Source organism: Oryctolagus cuniculus, chromosome 18 (genome assembly GCF_964237555.1).
Source record: "Oryctolagus cuniculus chromosome 18, mOryCun1.1, whole genome shotgun sequence".
Classification (NCBI taxonomy): Eukaryota; Metazoa; Chordata; class Mammalia; order Lagomorpha; family Leporidae; genus Oryctolagus; species Oryctolagus cuniculus.
The window spans coordinates 17,333,001-17,352,693 of NC_091449.1; the positions used below are offsets into that span (position 1 = coordinate 17,333,001).

The window sequence follows — 19,693 nt, forward strand, 5'->3', positions numbered from 1 at the left end:
GACATTTTTGTTTTTGTGCATATCTAAGCATTTTCTAATTTGCATTGATTTATTCTTGATCTGTGAATTATTTGGAAGTTCTAAATTTAAGATTTTTTGTTTGGTATCAGTTTAGTTGGATTGTGGATAGAGAATTTGGTCTGTTTAATGTACATTCTTTGAAACCTTTTAGACTTTATTTATGTATGTCTTGGGGCTAATTTTGGTAAATATTCTAAGTGTCCTTGAAAATAATATGTTTTTGGGCCGGCGCCGTGGCTCAATAGGCTAATCTTCTGCCTAGCGGCGTCGGCACACCGGGTTCTAGTCCCAGTCGGGGCACCGGATTCTGTCCCGGTTGCCCCTCTTCCAGGCCAGCTCCCTGCTGTGGCCCAGGAGTGCAGTGGAGGATGGCCCAAGTCTTTGGGCCCTGCACCCACATGGGAGACCAGGAAAAGCACCTGGCTCCTGGCTTCGGATCAGCGCAATGCGCCGGCTGCAGCGCGCCGGCCACGGCAGCCATTGGAGGGTGCACCAACGGCAAAAGGAAGACCTTTCTCTCTGTCTCTCTCTCTCTGTCCACTCTGCCTGTCAAAAATAAAAAAAATTAAAAAAAAAAAGAAAATAATTTTTTTTATGGTTGTTAAGTACAATATCTGATATATGCTCATTGGATTAAGCTGTAGATGTACTAGTCAAATTTTTACTCTTATTGATTTTTTTTAAAAAATCTCTGAACAATCAGTTACTGAGAGACATAGGAAAAATTACCCTGATGGTAAATATGTACATTTTATTCTTGTAATTTTGACGGCTACCTCTTTATAATTTGAAGATATTTTATTTTGACATATTTTTAGAATTGTTTTATCTTTCTGGTGAATTCTTACATTGTTATCCTTATCCAGTGATTATTTGATATTGCTTAATATTTCTTAAACTAAATCAGCCTTTTGTTAATATTTACTTGGTATAGTTTTTTCTACCCATTTAGTCTTCTTTTAAAGATTTATCTATTTATTTGAAAGGAAGAGTTAGAAAAAGACAGCTGGAGAGAGAGGGAGAGAGATAGATATTCCATCTACTGTTTCACTCCCTAAATGGTCACAATGGCCAGAGCTGGGCAGATCTGAAGCTGGATCTCCCAAATGGGTGCAAGGGCCCAAGCACTTAGGTCATCTTCCACTGTTTTCCCAGGCGCATTAGCAGGGAACTGGATTGGAAGTGGAGCTGCTAGGACTTGAACCAGTGCCTATTGGATGCAGGTGGCTGGGGGCATTACCCACTGTGCCACAGCACCAGCCCCCCATTTAGTCTTAACCTTTGCGTATTTCTCTTATAAACACTATATAGGCAGGCTGGCACTATGGCGTAGTAAGTAAAGCCATTGCCTGCAGTGCTAGCATCCCATATGGGCGCTGGTTCCTGGCTGCTCCACTTCCGATCCAGCTCTCTGCTATGGCCTGGAAAAGCAGTACAAGATGACCTAAGTGCTTGGGCCCCTGCACCTGCATGAGAGACCCAAAGAAGCTCCTGGCTCTTGGCTTCAGATTGGTGCAGCTCCTGCCATTGTGGCCATCGTGGCCATCTGGGGAGTGAACCAACGAATGGAAGGTTCTCCCTCTCTCTCTCTCTTTCCCTCTCTTTCTCTCTCTCTGCCTCTACCTCTCTGTAACTCTGCCTTTCAAATAAAAAAATAAATCTTAAAAAAAAAAAAAAAAAAAACACCGTATAGGCAAACAGTTGTTAGTCCAGTCTTTATTTTTATTGAGTGTGGGACAGGGGAGAACTAGCACTCCTGTTCTCTGGTTCACTCCCCCAAAAGCCTGCAACAGCCAGGAACTGGGCCAGGCTGAAACTGGGAGCTATCACTGTTGTCTCCCCAGGATCTGCGTTAGCAGGAAGCTGGAGTCAAGAGCTAGAACCAGTGAACCCAGGCACTCTGGTATGGGGTACAGGCATTGTAATCACTATTACAATCTATACATTATTTGTGGCCAGAATCTTGTCCCATAATATTTATCTTTACCTTTTTTTTTTTTTTTTTTTTTTTGACAGGCAGAGTGGACAGAGAGAGAGAGACAGAGAGAAAGGTCTTCCTTTTGCCATTGGTTCACCCTCCAATGGCCGCCGCGACCAGCGCGCTGCGGCCGGCACATCGTGCTGACCCAAAGGCAGAAGCCAGGTGCTTCTCCTGGTCTCCCATGCGGGTGCAGGGCCCAAGCACTTGGGTCATCCTCCACTGCACTCCTGGGCCACAGCAGAGAGCTGGCCTGGAAGAGGGGTGACCAGGACTAGAACCTGATGTGCCAGCGCCACAAGGCGAAGGATTAGCCTGTTGAGCCACAGCACCGGCAATATTTATCTTTTAAATAAATAATGGTGGCCAGTTAAATTACAGAGTTGGGTTTATTTCTACCCTCTTATTTCCTTTATAAATTGTACTTTTTAAAAATGTTTTCTTGTTTCTTTATTTTTCCCCATCTTAATTTTTTTTAAAGATTTATTTATTTATTTGAAAGGTAGAGTTACAAAGAGGAAGAGGCAGAGAGAGAGAGAGAGAGAGAGAGAGAGAGAGAGAGAGAGGTCTCTATCCACTGGTTCTCTTCCCAAATGGCTGCAACGGCTGGAGCTGAGCCCTTCCGAAGCCAGGAGCCAGGAGCTTCTTTCAAGTCTCCCATGCAGGTGCAGGGGCCCAAGGACTTGGGCCATCTTCTGCTTTCCCAGGCCACAGCAGAGAGCTGGATTGGAAGTGGAGTAGCTGGGACTCGAACCGGTGCCTATATGGGAATGCCAGCACAGCAGGTGGTGGCTTAATCTGCTATGCCACAGCGCCAGCCCCCTGTTAATTTTTTTTTCTTTTATGATATTATTTATTTGTTTGAGAGATAGGGTTACAGACAGAGAGAAGAAGAGACAGAAAGGTCTTCCCATTCACTTGTTCAATCCCCAAATGGCCACAACTGGCAAAGCTGGGCTGATCTGAAGCTAGGAGCCAGGAGCTTCCTCTGGGTCTCCCATTTGGGTGCAGGGACCCGAGGACTTGGTCCATTGCTGTTTTTCCAGGCCATAGCAGAGAGCTGGATCAGAAGAGGTGCAGCCAGGAGTAGAACTGGTGACCATGTGGAATGCCAGCGCTGCAGGGCAGGGCTTTAACCCGCTGCACCACAGCACCGGCCTCTGCTTTGAGATTTTTAATATAAATTTTCTTTACATCCCATAAGTGTTTTAAAAAATTATTTGAGAGTTAAAGAGAAAGAATGCATGCTCCTACCCACTGTTCCACTACCCAAATGCCCACAACAGCAAGGATTCAGCCAGGCTAATGTCGGGAGCTGGGAACTCAATCCAGGTCTCCCACTTGGGTGGCAAGAACCCATTGACTTTATCCATCACTGCTGCCACCCAGGGTCTTCATTAATAGGAAGTTGGGGTCAGGAGCTGGAACCAAGAATCAAACCCAGGCACTTCATTGTGGGTGACATGAGCATTTTTTTTTTTTTTTTGACAGGTAGAGTTATAGACAGTGAGAGAGGGAGACAGAGAAAGGTCCTCCCTCCGCTGGTTCACTCCCCAAATGGCTGCAATGGCTGGCGCTGCACCGATCTGAAGCCAGGAGCCAGGTGCTACCTCCTGGTCTCCCATGCGGGTGCAGGGGCCCAAGCACTTGGGCCATCCTCCACTGTCCTCTTGGGCCACGGCAGAGAGCTGGACTAGAAGAGGAGCAACTGGGACTCGAACCCAGCGCCCATAGGGGATGCCGGCGCCTCAGGTGGAGGATTATCCAAGTGAGCCATGGCGCCAGCCAACATGGGCATCTTAACTACATCTTAGCCAGTAGGCTAAACAGTACACCCCCCCCCCCAAAAAAAAACCTCACCCATAAGTTTTATATGATGTGTTTTTATTTTCATTCACTTTAACATATTTTCTAATTTCCCTTCTTAAAAGAATATTTATTTATTTGAAAGGCAGAATTACAGAGAGAGAGAGAGAGAGAGAAATAGAGAGATCTTCTGTCTGTTGGTCCACTCACCAAATGGCTGCCAGGGCTGGGCCAGGACTAGACCAGAAGTAAGCCAGGTGTCTGCAACTCCATGCATGTCTCCCACATTGGTGGCAGGGGGCCTAAGCACTCAGGCCATCTTCCAATGTTTTCCCAGATGCATCAGCAGGGAGCTGGTTTGGAAGCAGAGCAAATGGGGCTTCAACTAGTTCTCTTATGGGATGCTGATATTGCAGGCAGCGGCTTAAACCATTATGCTACAATGCCAATCTCCCCTGTGATTTATTTTATCCATTGGTCCTATGTTATTTAATTTAATTATATTTGTGGATTTTTCAGTTTCATTTCACTATGGTCAAACAAGATACTTATTATATAATTATGTGATTTCAAACTTTCTAAACTTTAAATATTTGTTTGTGAGGACTCACATATAGTTACTCTATGGCCTAACAAGTATCTATGGAAACATTTTTATTTTTAATATACTTCAAGATTTAAAAAATAATTCTTACAATGACTTTGCCAAACTGAAATTTGAGAGAGCAGTGTTCCACAAATCACTTTCTTCAGATACCAGCCACAAATTTGGGGTCCCCAGAGTGCCCATCACTTCTTCCTACCCTCAGATTTGGTGATTCACTAGAATTACTGCCTTCTAAATCTCACAGAAGCACTATATTACGTTATATTTATATATATATATATATACACATACTATTTTTTTGCTATACTATATATAGTATATATATATATAGTATATATATATATAGTATAGCAAAAAAATCACGTGAAAAGAAAGACACTGAGGGCTAAGCCTGGGACGGTCACAACCACAAAGCTTCTGTTATTCTCAGGGGCCTTCTGGTCATCAGAATACATAAAGAATTATTAATACCTAAAGAAATGGGGCTGGCACTGTGGTGCAGCAGGTTAAAGCCCTAGCCTGAAACGCCGGCATCCCATATGGGCGCTGGTTCTAGTCTCGGCTGCTCCTCTTCTGATCCAGCTCTCTGCCGTGGCCTGGGAAAGCCGTAGAAGATGGCCCAAATCCTTGGGCCCCTGAACCCACATGGGAGACCCGGAAGAAGCTCCTGGCTCCTGGCTTCGGATTGGCGCAGTTCTGGCCATTGCAGCCATATGGGGAGTGAACCAGTGGATGGAAGACCTCACTCTCTCTGTCTCTACCTCTACCTCTCTGTAACTCTGTCTTTCAAATAAATAAAAATAAATCTTTTAAAAAAATACCTAAAGAAATGTAGTTCAGGGTCATTCTCCTGAACTTCAGTGCCCAGAGGTTTTATTGAGGTTGCGTTATATAGCAATGATTGGCTCCTTAGCCACATGGCTCATTCTCTAGCACGCCTTCCTTTCCCATGCATTGATCTGTTATCACAGTGACTCAGACTCTGAGCCCCTCAATTAGTTGGTTGATTTTTCTAGCTTGGCTCAGTCATCTCATCAGCAAAAACTATATAGGGGCCTATCACTAGGGCCCCCATTAGTATAAGTTACCAGGCGTGGCCTGAGTAGCCCACTATGAAAAACAGACACTCCAGGGTATGCAGGCTATCTCCTGGGAACTAAGGACAAAGGCTGTCAAACTATTGCATAGTTCTTTTTTTTTTTAACAGCAAAATTACATTTTTTATAGTACAAGTAAAAACATTTATCTCTGATATATGCATAATTCTTTTAAAAGTCATGATGAAGGGACTGGTGCTGTGGCACAATGGGTTAAAGCCCCAGCCTGCAGTGCCAGCATCCCATATGGGTGCCAGTTCAAGTCCTGGCTGCTCCTCTTCCTATCCAGCTCTCTGCTATGGCCTGGGAAAGCAGTAGAGGATGGTCTAGGTCCTTTTTGCCTCTGTGCCCACATAGGGGACCCAGACTTTTCTCCAAGTCAGGACAGAAGGCGCTCTTGGCCAGTGCTGCGGCTCACTAGGCTAATCCTCCACCTAGCGGCGCCGGCACACCGGGTTCTAGTACCGGGTCGGGGCGCCGGATTCTGTCCCGGTTGCTCCTCTTCCAGTCCAGCTCTCTGCTGTATTTTGGTGACATTCTTGCCTATTATATTTCAATATTTTATGTTTTCATAGTAATATATTTTACTTTTTTCATAATAATCATGAAACTAGTTGGATTTTATTATAACCTTTAATATCTGGTAGTGTTAATGTTCTCAGCCCTGACTTATTTTTTGTTTCCCTTTGCTCCCAGATCTCTTTCACTGGTTTCTTCTTTTTTGCCAGGTATCTCAAATATAGGAGTGCTCTAATATTCAAATCTTGCTCCTTTAACTTCTGTTTATCTACACTCATTCCCTTTGTAATACAGTTTCTTTAAATAGCAATTATGTGCTGGCAGCTCCCAATTTTAAATCTCTAGTCCTGACCTGTCTCTTAAACTCCAGTGTCTTTTTCCTAGCTGCCTAATTAATGACTCCGTTTTGAGAGGACACCTTAAATTTAATATGATCGAAATTGAACTATATCTTCCATGCCTTCTTGTCCAAACCTGCTGTACCCATGGCATTCCCTATCATTTTTTAAAATAATTGTTTATTTTATTTGAAAGTCCGAGTTACATAGAGAGAAAAGGAGAGGCTGAGAGAGAGAAAGAGAGGTCTTCCATCCGCTGGTTCACTCCCCAATTGACCGCAATGGCCGGAGCTGTGCCGATCTGAAGGCAGGAGCCAGGAGCTTCCTTTGGGTCTCCCACACGGGTGCAGAGGCCCAAGGACCTGGGCCATCCTCCACTGCTTTCCCAGGCCATAGCAGAGAGCTGGATCAGAAGTGGAGCAGCTGGAACTCGAACTGCTGCCCATATGGGATACCAGCATTGCAGGTGGTGGCCCTACCCTCTACGCCACAGCGCCGGCCTCTCCCTATCATTGTTGATGGCTGTTCTGTTCTTCCATGGCTCAGACCATAAACCTTGAAGGCACAATTGCTTCATCTCTTCCTTTCATATTCCATATCCAGTCTATCTTGGGTCTACCTGTAAAATACACCTTGGATCTGTCTACCTCACTATACCTCTGCTGATATCTCCCTGGTCTAAACCACTGTTGTCTCTCACTTGGATTACTATAATAACAGGTGTCCTTAAGTCTCTGCTTGCTGTCACCTTCCAGTATTTTCAACCAGATCTCACTCCTCTACTTAAAACACTTCAGTATTTCTCCATCACACTGAGCACAAAAGTGAAATTCCTTAAAGGGCCCACAAACATCCTCTGCTTACCCTTTACCACCTGTCTTCATCGCCTGTCACTCAGTCCTCCCCAGCCACACTGTTCTTACTATTCCTCAAACATACCAGACACGCCTTCTACTTTGGGGCCTTTAAAGCAGCTTCTACCCAGATGCTCTCTTCCCAGAACTCTGACTGCATTCTTGACTTTCTTCAAATCTGTATTTAAATGTTAACTTATTAATGATTCCTCCCTTGGACTTCACCAGCATTCCTAATATTACTTGCCTTACTTTTTTTTTTCTTTGCTGTGGCACTTAGTAACTTCCAACATACAATAAAATTTACTTATCATTTAGTTCTCTCTAAGAAAATAAAGTCCATGAAGGTAAGAATCTTTGTTTATGATATTGAAAGCATATAGAATAGTGACTAGTACAAGGAAAATATTTGTTCAGTGTATAATTTTTAATGAAGTAGCTATAAGAATGGAGATAATTTCAGCATATGTATTAATAATACACACAAAATTATAACCAAGTCCAATCATATCCTTAATTTATTCTTGTCCTGATATCTCCTTTTACTGATTGTCTCAAATTCTAATCATTCCTCTTCAATTTTCTGTGTGACCTATTTCAAGTTTCTATTTTGGCACATTAAGAACTAAAACACTGTTGTTTTTATGGCTCTTTTTTTCCTATAAATTCACAGACTTCACTTTACAAATGTACTTTCATAAATGTACTTTTCTTGTATACAATGAGGAGACTTTTTTTTTTGTCTTATTATTACTTTTCAGGCTGGGAGTCTATGTGTGAGATTGAAGAATTAATCCCAAAGCAGGGTCTTTCTGATGAACAATCATCCAGGAAGATAACGGATAAACTTCCAAGTTATGGCTTTGAGTACTCCAGTTTGAGAGAAGAATTGAAATGTAAGGACCACTTTGAGAGGCAATCAGGAAACCAGAAGGCAGGTTTAAAGGAAGAGACAATCACTTATGAAGAAGGTCTTGTTGATGCAAGACAACAGGAATATAAAAAATCTTGGGAAAATTTCCCTCAAAACACACTGCTTCGTACACAACAAATAATCCCCAAAGAGGAGAAAGTACGTAAATATAACACGCATAAGAAAAGCTTTAAAAAGACTGTGATGACCATTAAGCCCAAGACTGTCTATGCCGAGAAGAAACTTTTGAAGTGTAATGACAGTGAGAGGGAAAGACAGAGATAAAGGTATTCCTTCCGTTGTTTCACTCCCCAATTTGCCACAATGGCCAAAGCTACGCCGATCCGAAGCCAGGAGCCAGGAGCTTCTTCCTGGTCTCCCACGTGGGTACAGGGGCCCAAGGGCTTGGGCCATCTTCTATTGCTTTCCCAGGCCATAGCAGAGAGCTGGATCGGAAGTGGAGCAGCTGGGACTCGAACCAGCGCCCATCTGGGATGCCAGCACTTCAGGCCAGGGTGTTAACCCGCTGCACCATAGCGCCAGCCCCGAGAAGTCTTTTTTAAAATAGAGGACTTTTTCCCCACTTTGTGGCTTTCTAAGTCTGGAATTTGCAGGTCTAACAAGCAAATTAGATACAACAGGATCTAAAACAAAAAGATTGAATCATTATTAGAGTACCTAGGAAATGTGTTCTCTAAACCAGGAGCAGGTTTTCTCACAGAGAGAGGCATGTAGGCCTGGCCAGGTACGTATGAGGCCCAACCTCTCTCTGTCTTTACATGGGATAGTGGAAGAGACATCATAAGAAAGGTGTGAACCTCATGAGGGAAGACGCCCTGTTGACTCCATTACCTAGGCGGCCTGGGAGAAGAGCTGGCTTGAACAGGAGGGTAGTACAGAACAGGCGGCACTTCTGAAAGGAAGATTGCAGTCCTGCCTGTCCTGACCCGAGGCCTTGCCCTCAATGGCAGTAGTTATCTTGGAAGCTGGCAGAGTAAAGGGCTCTTTGAGCTTGGAGCCAGTAGGATCTGTGGTTCTAACCTGGGATCCCTTCAGCCCCAAGGCAATTCCATTCACCCAGCTCTTGACAGAATTTGGTAGAGGCTGGCTTTTTTTCAGGATGGCTGTTTGCCCCATCTCCTGGCTTTCCAAATTGAAGCCTGATGCCATTTGGGGTAGACTGGCCTCACTGGGTCTCTTTGATGGCAGAACACTATGTAAAGTAGCTATTAGTTGGCTTGACACCTATCTTTACATTCCTCCTGCTAAAGCAGACCACAGAGGCATCCTCTAGGATGTCAGTTAAGGGGTTGTTGAGTTCTGTCCTTAATCTTTGGTGGCTGAGCTAGAAGTCTGTAGTCACAGGCATGTTTTGACAGTTTTTTTTTTTTTTTTTGAAACAATGCAATGCCCATGAGGAGAGCTATGTTCTTTAAGTACGATCAAAACATGAAGATCATTTACCTAATTTGTCTATAAATTTTGTTATTAATTTGCCAAAGAACAACTTTAAATTGGACTTTAGGGAGCAATGAGCACTGTATTATACCTCTAACTATATTGTTTTTAGATAAATAGTATACCTTTATGGTTGCAAATACCTAACACAAGTGCAACTTGTTTGACCAGCAGACCCAAATGCAAACATGTCAATGACTTAAAAAAATTTTTTTTTAGTTTTTCTGTACCAACAAATTGAGAACAGCCTATTTATCATATTTATTTAAGTCAGGTGCACCAGAAAGGTAATTTGTGTTAATTTAGCAGTATTATATGAGTGTTTTTTTTTTTTTTGACAGGCAGAGTGGACAGTGAGAGAGAGAGACAGAGAGAAAGGTCTTCCTTTGCCGTTTGTTCACCCTCCAACGGCCGCCGCGGTCGGCGCGCTGCGGCCGGCGCACCGCGCTGATCCGATGGCAGGAGCCAGGAGCCAGGTGCTTTTCCTGGTCTCCCATGGGGTGCAGGGCCCAAGCACCTGGGCCATCCTCCACTGCACTCCCTGGCCACAGCAGAGAGCTGTCCTGGAAGAGGGGCAACCGGGACAGAATCCGGCACCCCAACCGGGACTAGAACCCGGTGTGCCAGCGCCGCTAGGCGGAGGATTAGCCTAGTGAGCCGCGGCGCCGGCATTATATGAGTGTTTTTTATCCATAAGCAATCAAAACCGTTTTTAATAATTTTTATATAGACATACAATCTGCACATAAGTACCTGGCTCCTGCCATCGGATCAGCACGGTGCGCCAGCCACAGCAGCCATTGGAGGTTGAACCAACAGCAAAAAGGAAGACCTTTCTCTCTCTCTCTCTCTCTCTCTCTCACTGTCCACTCTGCCTGTCGGAAGAAAAAAAAAAGAAAAGAGGAAAAAAAAATTAATGGGGCTAGCTGTGGTGCAAAGGGTTAACGCCCTGGCCTGAAGTGCGGACATCTCATATGGGCGCTGGCTCCTGGCTTCAGATTGGCACAGCTCCAGCCATTGCGGCCAATTGGAGAGTGAACCAGCAGATGGAAGACCTCTCTCTCTAACTCTGACTTTCAAATAAAGAAATCTTAAGAGTGTTAATTTTTTTAAATCTATGATGTCAGTGACCCCCCGAGGCTCTTGACATGAGCTGCCTAGACTAAGGAAGCCTTTTGAGTCCACAACTCTCAGTATTTGGACAAGGCCATAAGCAAAGTGGAAGTTCTCTCCTCCCTTTAGAGAAAAGTACATCCTCTTTTGATGGCTGCTTCTTTTCACTGGGGCCTCACGGAGATCCTTCATGTAAAACATTTTTTGCCACAGTGTCTTGGCTTTCTATGCTTGACATGTAAAACAAGTCCATATTTAAACAGACTTTTAAAACTTTAAAACTTTTAAAACTCAGCTGTTTTTAAACAAGTAGAACTTAATGAGACAAAGATTATCTCAGTAGGATACAAAAAGACTATTTTCCCAAATATCTATTAACACTTATGTATTTCATCAACCTCATTGCTTTTACAGAGGATCAGATTTTAATCTTACGTCAAAAAAAAAAAACAGATTGATAACTTTTGTAGCTAACAAGAAAATTTTATAAGCATTTAAGACTTCCACACACCTTTTGCAGCTTACCTAAACCGTTTTATCTTTTCCATTCCAATCTTACAATCCATGTCCTTTCTTTATTATTTCACTAAGAAGCACAGTTTTGACTTGGCCAGAGACTAGTTAAAGCAGTGAAAACAGATTTTATTCAGTACCTCCTGAGGAGAGCTGAGCTCCATCACCAGTGGTGCGGAGGTGCCTGGGTGTTTTAAAGGGAGGGCTGGGGTTGGCACAGCTCAAGGGAAGAGTGAGAAGAGGTCATTCAGGGTAAATGCGGTGATCCCAGCTGTGTGTGCTAGCTGGAAGTTATGGAAGTTAGCACGCTGTCATCTTGCAGAAACTGGCATGGCGGCCCTGGCCTCATAGGAGTGGCTACTGAGCAGGGACACACTTACAGATTTGTAAGCTTTTTTGAGTGAAGTCTCTAAGAACGGAAGGTTGGGGCCTGCCTCAGATGATAGCCTGAACAGTCAGTTCTTCTGGCATTGTGGAGCTTTCTCAGGCTGGCAGGCAGGCAGGCAGGCTTGCTTATTTATTTATCCATTTTATTTAAGAGTAACAGGGGGCGGGGGAGAGAAATAGCTCTTATCTACTGATATACTTCCCAAACGCCTGCCATGGCCAGGACTGGACTGAAGCCAAAGCTGGCAGTAGGGAACCCATTCCAGGTCTCCTGCATGGGTAGCAGGAACCCAGTTGGGCCATCACTGCTGCCTCCCAGGCTCTGCATTAGCAGGAAGCTGGAGTCAGGAGCTGGAACTGAATATTGAATCTTTAGCACTCTGGCGGGGGGATTCAGTGAGTGTCATGACTGTTAGGCCACATGCTCACCACTCAAGTGAGCACTTTAATGAATAATTGCAGTCATCCCAGGGTTGTGGCCTTGTGCTGCTGGAAGCTGGAATCTGGTTGTCTCTGAGTGCGAAGGACTGAATGGAGCCACATGCCCGGAGTGCTGTTTCTAGGGGCAGCAGCTGTAACTGCGTGCTCCTCTGAGCCCTGCACTGCTCACTTACTCAGTACTCCTTGCTGTCTCCCCCATTGCCGTTCAGGACTTGGCAAGGGTGGGAGGGGTGTTGATGTGCAGACATCAGGGCTCCCTCTATGGCTCTATTTCAGAATTTCTCCCCCTAATCCTCACTGGCACCGACAGCTCTGATTCCCCGAGCCACAGTGTGACTTTGTGTTGCGTTGTTGCCACTCTGTACAACTGGGAGGTGTTCTGGGAAGTGCCCAGTGAAGTTCCTTCTTTCGAGGGTCAGCTCTCCAGTGTCTGTTGCTTTTGCTAGCTCTTCATTTATTTTGTGTTTTTTCAGGGTTCATAATTGTGCTGTGTGTGTAACTTATACACTATTTTGCCCTTGCCAGAATGACTGCTATTCATTTTCCAGTTATTTATTATCAGAATAGTCAAACATTCAGAAAAATAATACGATTACTAAGGTGAACTCTTCTATTCCTGCCACTGGTAACTTAGACTCCATATCTCTGGGTGTTTCTGCTTCCATACCTTTTCAGTAGACAGAGTTAGGAAAAACCTCTGAAAAATCATGAGTTCTGGCCGGTGCCATGGTTCACTTAGCTAATCCTCCGCCTGTGGCGCCGGCACCCCAGGTTCTAGTCCCAGTTGGGGCGCTGGATTCTGTCCCGGTTGCTCCTCTTCCAGTCTAGCTCTCTGCTGTGGCCCGGGAAGGCAGTGGAGGATGGCCTATGTCCTTGGGCCCTGCACCTGCATGGGAGACCAGGAGGAAGCACCTGGCTCCTGGCTTCAGATTGGTGCAGCATGCTGGCTGTAGCGGCCATTTGGGGGGTGAGCCAACAGAAGGAAGACCTTTCTCTATCACTAACTCTGCCTGTCAAAAGAAAAAAATCGTGAGTTCTTTTTTAAAATTTAATTTTATTTATTTGAAAGAGTTACAGAGAGAGGTAGAGACAGAAAGAGAGATCTTCCATCTGCTGGTTCATTCCCCAGATGGCTGCAACGGCCGGAGCTGTGCCAATCCGAAGCCAGGAGCTTCCTCCAGGTCTCCCACGTGGGTGCAGGGGCCCAAGGACTTGGGCCATCTTCTACTGCTACCTCTCTCTGTAACTCTTTCAAATAAATAAAATTAAATTAAAAAAAAAAAACTCACGATTTTTTTTTTTTTGACAGGCCACAGCAGAGAGCTGGATCGGAAGTGGAGCAGCCGGGACTCGAACCGGCACCCATATGGAATGCTGGCGCTTCAGGCCAGGGCTTTAACCCACTGCACCACAGCATCGGCCCCAAATCATGAGTTCTTAGTGATGTTGTCAATCAAACTTAATTTTGGGGGGCTGGTGCTGTGGAATAATAGGCTAAGCCTTTGCCTGTGGTGCCGGCATCCCTTATGGGCACCAGTTCATGTCTTAGCTACTCCTCTTCTATCCAGCTCTATTGTATGGCCTGGAAAAGCAGTAAAACATGGCCCAAGTATTTGGGCCCCTGCACCTGCATGGGAGTCCCAGAAGGAGCTCCTGGCTCCTGGTCTTGGATCTGCCCAGCTCTGGCCATTGTGGGCATTTTGGAAGCGAACTAGCGGATGAAAGACCTTTTTCTCTGTCTCTCCCTCTCTCTGTAACTCTACCTCTCAAACAAATAAAATCTTTTAAAAAATTTAATTTTCCATTTTATAATTCTTTCCCCTAACAATAAAAATCTTGGTTTCTAATAACAATAGTAGATAAGACCCATTCAGAGAAGTCTAAGTTTCATCCTTATTCTTTCCACTCCATTCTTTTCTCCTGTACGAGGTAATCTGTATTTGTTTTGGTTCATCTGCTGTCATTTAAAAAAATATGAGCAGGCTGTATATATATTCATACTTATTTTTCTTACACAAAAAGAATACTAAAAATGTTCTGAACCTTTTGTATATATGGATGTTTTAATAGGTATTTTAATAAGAAGAATATGTTTAATATTTATATTTTTAAGCTACAGGAGACCAAATAGAACTGATTGCTTTTTGAGTTGTAATACATAATTGAGAATTACATATTATTGATTACATGTTTTAAATTTTATCTTTGGCTCTTTGGTATGACCATTTAAGAGAAAGGTAGTTGTCAAAAATGATAGATCACTTAAATTAGAAAGTTACATGGTTCTGAGGTTTATTTGGTTTTAAAAGAAATCATGCATTATTTTATAATCTTCTAAAAATTCTGCAGGTTGAAGATCCAGATTGCTTCTGGGTTATTATAAAAGGATGTAGTCCCTTTTTGGATCATGAAGTCGACTATCAAAAACTAAATAGCGCCATGAATGACTTCTATAACAGCATGTGTAAAGATACAGAAATAAAACCATTAATGTTGGAAGAAGGACAGGTATGTATCTGAATGCACTTTATGTATTGTATCTTTATTATTATTTAATGATTTATTTAGTTGAAAGGCAAAGTTAGAGGGACAGATAGATCTTCCATCCTCTAGGTCAATCCCCAAATGGCCTTAATGACCAGGACTTGGCCAGGCCGAAGCCAGGAGTCAGGAGTTCCATCAGGATCTCCCACGTGGGTGCAGGGACCCAAGGACTCAGACCATCTTGCTTTGCTTTCGCAGGCTCATTAGCAGGGAACCAGACTGGAAGTGGAGCAGCCGGAACTGGAACCAGCACCAGCCTTTAATTATCCTATCTTGAAACACTAATCAGGATGTAGGGGTGGGTGTTTGGCCAGGTAGTTGAAACACCACCATGTTAGAGTGTTTGCATTCGGTTCCTGATTCTAGCTTCCTGCTAATACACAGACCCTGGGAAGCACCAGATGATAGATAGCTCCAGTAATTAGGTCCCTGTTACCCACCTGAGAGACCTGGATTGAGTTCCTAGCTCATAGCCTTCACCCTCTCCCCCCCAGCTGTTGTGGGCCTTGGGGAGTGAATCATTGGGTGGGAGTGCTCTGTCTACCAGATAATTGTTAAAAATATTTCAGGAGCTTAGAATGATGAATGTGATTAGAGTATTTTAACGTTCATGGTTGTTGCCTTGTGTTAGGTTTTTGGGTTGCATGAGACTCAGGCTGATGGTGGCAGGGGGTGGTGCTTGTGTAGGTCCAAGTGGGGCCTTGGGATAGATGCCATCCAGATCCAGGTGTTAGGGCCGTCTTCCTGGCGGTGGGAGCCAGGGCAGGTATACGGACCTTGGCAAAGAGGACCTGGGGTTTTCGGTTCTGGGCCAGTGCCTCCCTCTTTGGTTGCTCATGGCTTTGACTGACTTGGGATTTGACTGACTTGGGATTGTTTCTGCTCTGTGCTCCACATCAGGGCTTCTTTGCTTTCGTGCAGCCTCAGCCACCATTGCTGTGGTCTGATTTTCTCTTGGGTCAGCCATGTTCCAAGTGTGAACTTCGGTAATAGCATGGAGGGGAAGGACATGAACACTCGTTAGGAGGGAGACAAGACCTCATCTGAATTCCTTCCCTCGTGCCCACAAATGTCCTTAGTGACCAATTTGTTATTTTTCCATAGCAGTGACTTACTGGAGGGATGGAACGGGGTCAGTGGTCCTTTAAGTGCAGTCTTGTTTGGGAAAGCATGATGGCCTCCTCACAGTGAGCATTTACCCAGGAGGTGAGCGCTTTCTCCCTGTCCTTTTGTGGAGAGGTGGTTAAACAGGACACTGTGAATAGATTCGGGGTCACTTGTTTTGAAGAACAGGTGTGCTGTTACCTTCACGTGGGTTTAACATGGGAGAGAGCGCCACTTGCAAGCCATGCTAGGATGACCCCTCCTTCGTGGCACTGCTGTGAGTGTTTCACTTCATGCTCTCTCCATTCAGTGGCTGTCACTGCCCGAATCCACTTTCATTTGTTTTCTTTTTTTTAAAGAGTGATTTATTTATTTGAAAGTCAGAGTTACGCAGAGAGGAGAGGCAGAGAGAGAGAGAGGAGGTCTTCTACTCCCTGGTACACTGCCCAGTTGGCCGCGACAACCAGAGCTGTGCCGATCCGAAGCCAGGAACCAGGAGCTTCCTCCTGGTCTCCCACGCCAGGTGCAGGGGTCCAGGGACTTGGCCGATCTTCTACGGTGTTCCCAGGCCATAGCAGAGAGCTGGATTGGAAGTGGAGCAGCCAGGGCTCGAACCGGCACCAATATAGGATGCCCGCACTGCAGGTAGTGGTTTTACTATGCCAAAGCATGGGCCCCTCATTTGTTTTCTTTTCTTTTTCTTTTTTTTTTTTTATTTTTTGACAGGCAGAGTGGATAGTGTGAGAGAGAGAGACAGAGAGAAAGGTCTTCCTTGCCGTTGGTTCACCCTCCAGTGGCCGCTGCTCCCACTGCGCTGTGGCTGGCGCATCGCACTGATCCGAAGCCAGGAGCCAGGTGCTTCTCCTGGTCTCCCATGGGGTGCAGGGCCCAAGCACTTGGGCCATCCTCCACTGCCTTCCCGGGCCATAGCAGAGAGCTGGCCTGGAAGAGGGGCAATCGGGACAGACTCCGGCGCCCTGACCGGGACTAGAACCCGGTGTGCTGGTGCTGCAAGGCGGAGGATTAGCCTAGTGAGCCGCGGCGCCAGCCCATTAGTTGTCAATATGGTGATTTCTCCCACTCCTTCTGTATTGGTGAGCTGGAATTCTTCCCGTTTAGCACTTTCCTTTCAGCTGATCCCTGTTTCCTGGGGGGCCTTTTCCTGGGAGACAGTGCTCAGTTTGGGCAGCCTCCTACACCTGTGTCATCTCCTGTAAGTTGGGTACAGGCTGAGACGATGTTGAGAGGAGCCTTTAGGGCTGTCATCACGTGACTAGAGGTTTTACTGCTGAACGTAATAAAGCCTGCCTTCTGTTTTGCAGGTCTGTGTGGTGTATTGTCCGGAGCTACGGTGCTGGTGCAGGGCCGTCATTAAGTCAGTCATGTCTTCAGCAGACCATTACCTGGCAGAGTGTTTCCTTGTAGACTTCGCCAGGTACATTCCAGTAAAATCTAAAAAGTACGTATGTGTGGTTTTATGTCTGTTTGCCTTACTCTCTTTAAGGAGATAATGATGAATTTTAAAGGAGAATGTCAGTTTTTAAAGTAAGGGGATTACCTTTTGTGAAAAGAAGACATTGAGCATTTTTGTGCCTTAAGAAATGAAAACTTGGGACAGGCATTTGACGCGGTGATGAAGTCACGACTTGGATGCCTGTGCATCACATCAGAGTGCCTGCACTTAAATCTCAGCTCCACTCTCCACTCTGGTTTTCTGCCAGTGCACCCCCGGGAGGCAGCACATGAGGGCTCAAGTTGACCCCTGCCACCCACACGGGAGACTGAGTTCTGGACTTCTGGTGTCAGCCTGGCTGTTGCCGCATTTGAGAAATGAATCAACCAGTGGACAGGCATCTTTGTTTGTCTCTCTGTCTCTGACTTTCAGATAAATGATGAAGGAAGACTGCAGGTTTCCATTCTGCATCCATGACTAGAGGAGCAAATGGTCCTAATGAGGACAGAGAGAGTGACTGTGGCCTTTCTCCACTTGCCTGCCTAGGGTGGGGCAGGGCAGGTTCAGGCTGTTCCCTTCTCGTCTCCTGGGTGCCCTGTGCCAGCTGCTCTCTGGCCTGTCCTCTTAGTTTGCACGTGAGATGGGGTGGGTCCTTCAGTGCGGTTTGCCTCACCACCAGGAGGTAGAGAGAAACTCTCCGTGTCTCCACAGAGGAGGAAATTGATGGCCACCCTCAGGTTGCAGAGAGCAGATTATATACTCAAGTGCGTATTCCTGGTTGTTCTGCGTCACAGAGTAAAGGTGTGGCTATCACGTAGGGTGCGGAGACAGTTCAGGCTCGTCCTGACAGTAACCTTCATTGACTGTGGGACTGCATGTCACAGCTCACTAGAAAACATTAGCACATCACTGTGTTCCTAAAGTTGTATTGGTAAAATGCATGAAGTTTTAATAAATGGTTTCTGGGTGGGGAGGGGGGAGGGAACATGCCAGCACACGAGGCTGGTGCTGTGGTATAGTAGGTTAAGTCTCTGCCTGCCGTGCCAGCATCCTATATGGGCACCCGTTCAGATCCCAGCTGCTCCACTTTGAATCCAGCTCCCTACTCATGGCCTTGGAGAACAGCAGAAGATGACCCAAGTGCTTGGGCCCTTGCACCCACGTGGGAGACCCAAAGAAGCCCCTGGCTTCGGATTGGCCCAGCTCTGGCCATTGTAGCTATTTGGGGAGTGAGCCAGAGAATGGAAGACCAACCTCTCTGTCTTTCCCTCTCTCTGTCTATAACTTTACCTCTCAAATAAATAAATGTTAAGAAAAAGCCAGCACAAGTCACTGTTGGTGTTTAGTGATAATTGTCCCATGGTTTGTCCCAGAGTAAAAGGATGTCCATTTAATAGGCAAACACAAGGACTCTTATTCCAGTGCAAAAAGAGCAGAGCCAGCTAGCCTTCGGTGCAGTAAGAGGTGTCTCTCACGTAGAGGAGTTTCGTGGCAGAAGGGCTCATCAGACATGGAGGATTTGCAGATACTCAAGGGAAAAGTAGGTGCCTCCCCAGCTTGAGATTCTGCACCTCTGTGACCATAATTGTTATAAAAGTACTTGGGGTCAGCGCTGTGGCATAGCAGTACAGTCACCAACTGCAGTGCCGGCATCCCATATAGGTGCCGGTTAAAAAGCCCAGGCTGCTTCACTTCTGACCCAGCTCTCTGCTATGGCCTGGGAAAGCCGAGTCCTTGGGCCCCTGCACCCGTGTGCAGGAGGACCTGGAAGAAGTTCCTGGCTCCTGGCTGCAGATCCGCACAGCTCCAGCCAGTGTGACCAATTGGAGAGTGAACCTGTGGATGGAAGACCTCTCCCTCCCTCCCTCCCTTCCTCCCTCCTTCTCTCTCTCTCTCTCTCTCTCTCTCCCCCTCTCCCCCTCCCTCTCCTCCTCCCCCTCCCCCTCCCCCTCTCCCTCCCCCTCTCCCTCTGTGCAACTCTTTCAAATAAATAAATCTTTTTTTTTTAAAGTACTTACTGTGTTTAGCCATCTGGGGAGCTTTTCCTTTTGTATTTGGTGTTTTGAGTTTATTTTTGGCAAGAAAATCAAACGATTAAGTAGAGCTCTAACCTGTCTAAGACAAAGGGTAGGGAGCCGGCGCCGTGGCTCAATAGGCTAATCCTCCACCTTGCGGCGCCGGCACACCGGGTTCGAGTCCCGGTTGGGGCGCCGGATTCTGTCCCGGTTGCCCCTCTTCCAGGCCAGCTCTCTGCTATGGCCAGGGAGTGCAGTGGAGGATGGCCCAGGTGCTTGGGCCCTGCACCCCATGGGAGACCAGGAAAAGCACCTGGCTCCTGGCTCCTGCCAGGATCAGCGCGGTGCGCCGGCTGCAGCGGCGGCCATTGGAGGGTGAACCAACGGCAAAAAGGAAGACCTTTCTCTCTCTGTCTCTCTCTCTCACTGTCCACTCTGCCTGTCAAAAAAAAAAAAAAAAAAAAAAAAAAAAAAAGACAAAGGGTAGGGCTTCAGGGAAGAGAGCTGCTTGATGGTGAGGAAATATGTTGAC

At 45.8% G+C, this 19,693-nt stretch overlaps 2 protein-coding genes across 7 annotated transcripts in view; both read left to right on the forward strand.

Annotated features, from left to right (window-relative positions):
• Positions 1-19,693, forward strand: part of LOC138846461 (zinc finger protein 570-like) — an 84,511-nt gene that overhangs the window by 10,032 nt on the left and 54,786 nt on the right. For all 6 annotated transcript variants that reach the window (XR_011383962.1, XR_011383963.1, XR_011383959.1 and 3 more), the window contains exons 5-7: positions 7,982-8,292; positions 14,395-14,553; positions 17,016-17,152. Coding sequence is in view for 1 of the 6 variants with exons in the window: in XM_070062407.1 (XP_069918508.1) it covers positions 7,982-8,292; positions 14,395-14,553; positions 17,016-17,152 (607 nt within the window). In the remaining 5 variants the exon portion in view is untranslated. The remainder of the gene's footprint in view (positions 1-7,981; positions 8,293-14,394; positions 14,554-17,015; positions 17,153-19,693) is intronic.
• LOC138846458 (TBC1 domain family member 3D-like) overlaps positions 17,159-19,693 on the forward strand; it is a 137,463-nt gene continuing 134,928 nt past the window's right edge. The window contains exon 1 of the mRNA XM_070062363.1: positions 17,159-17,910. The gene's annotated coding sequence lies outside the window, so the exon portion shown is untranslated. The remainder of the gene's footprint in view (positions 17,911-19,693) is intronic.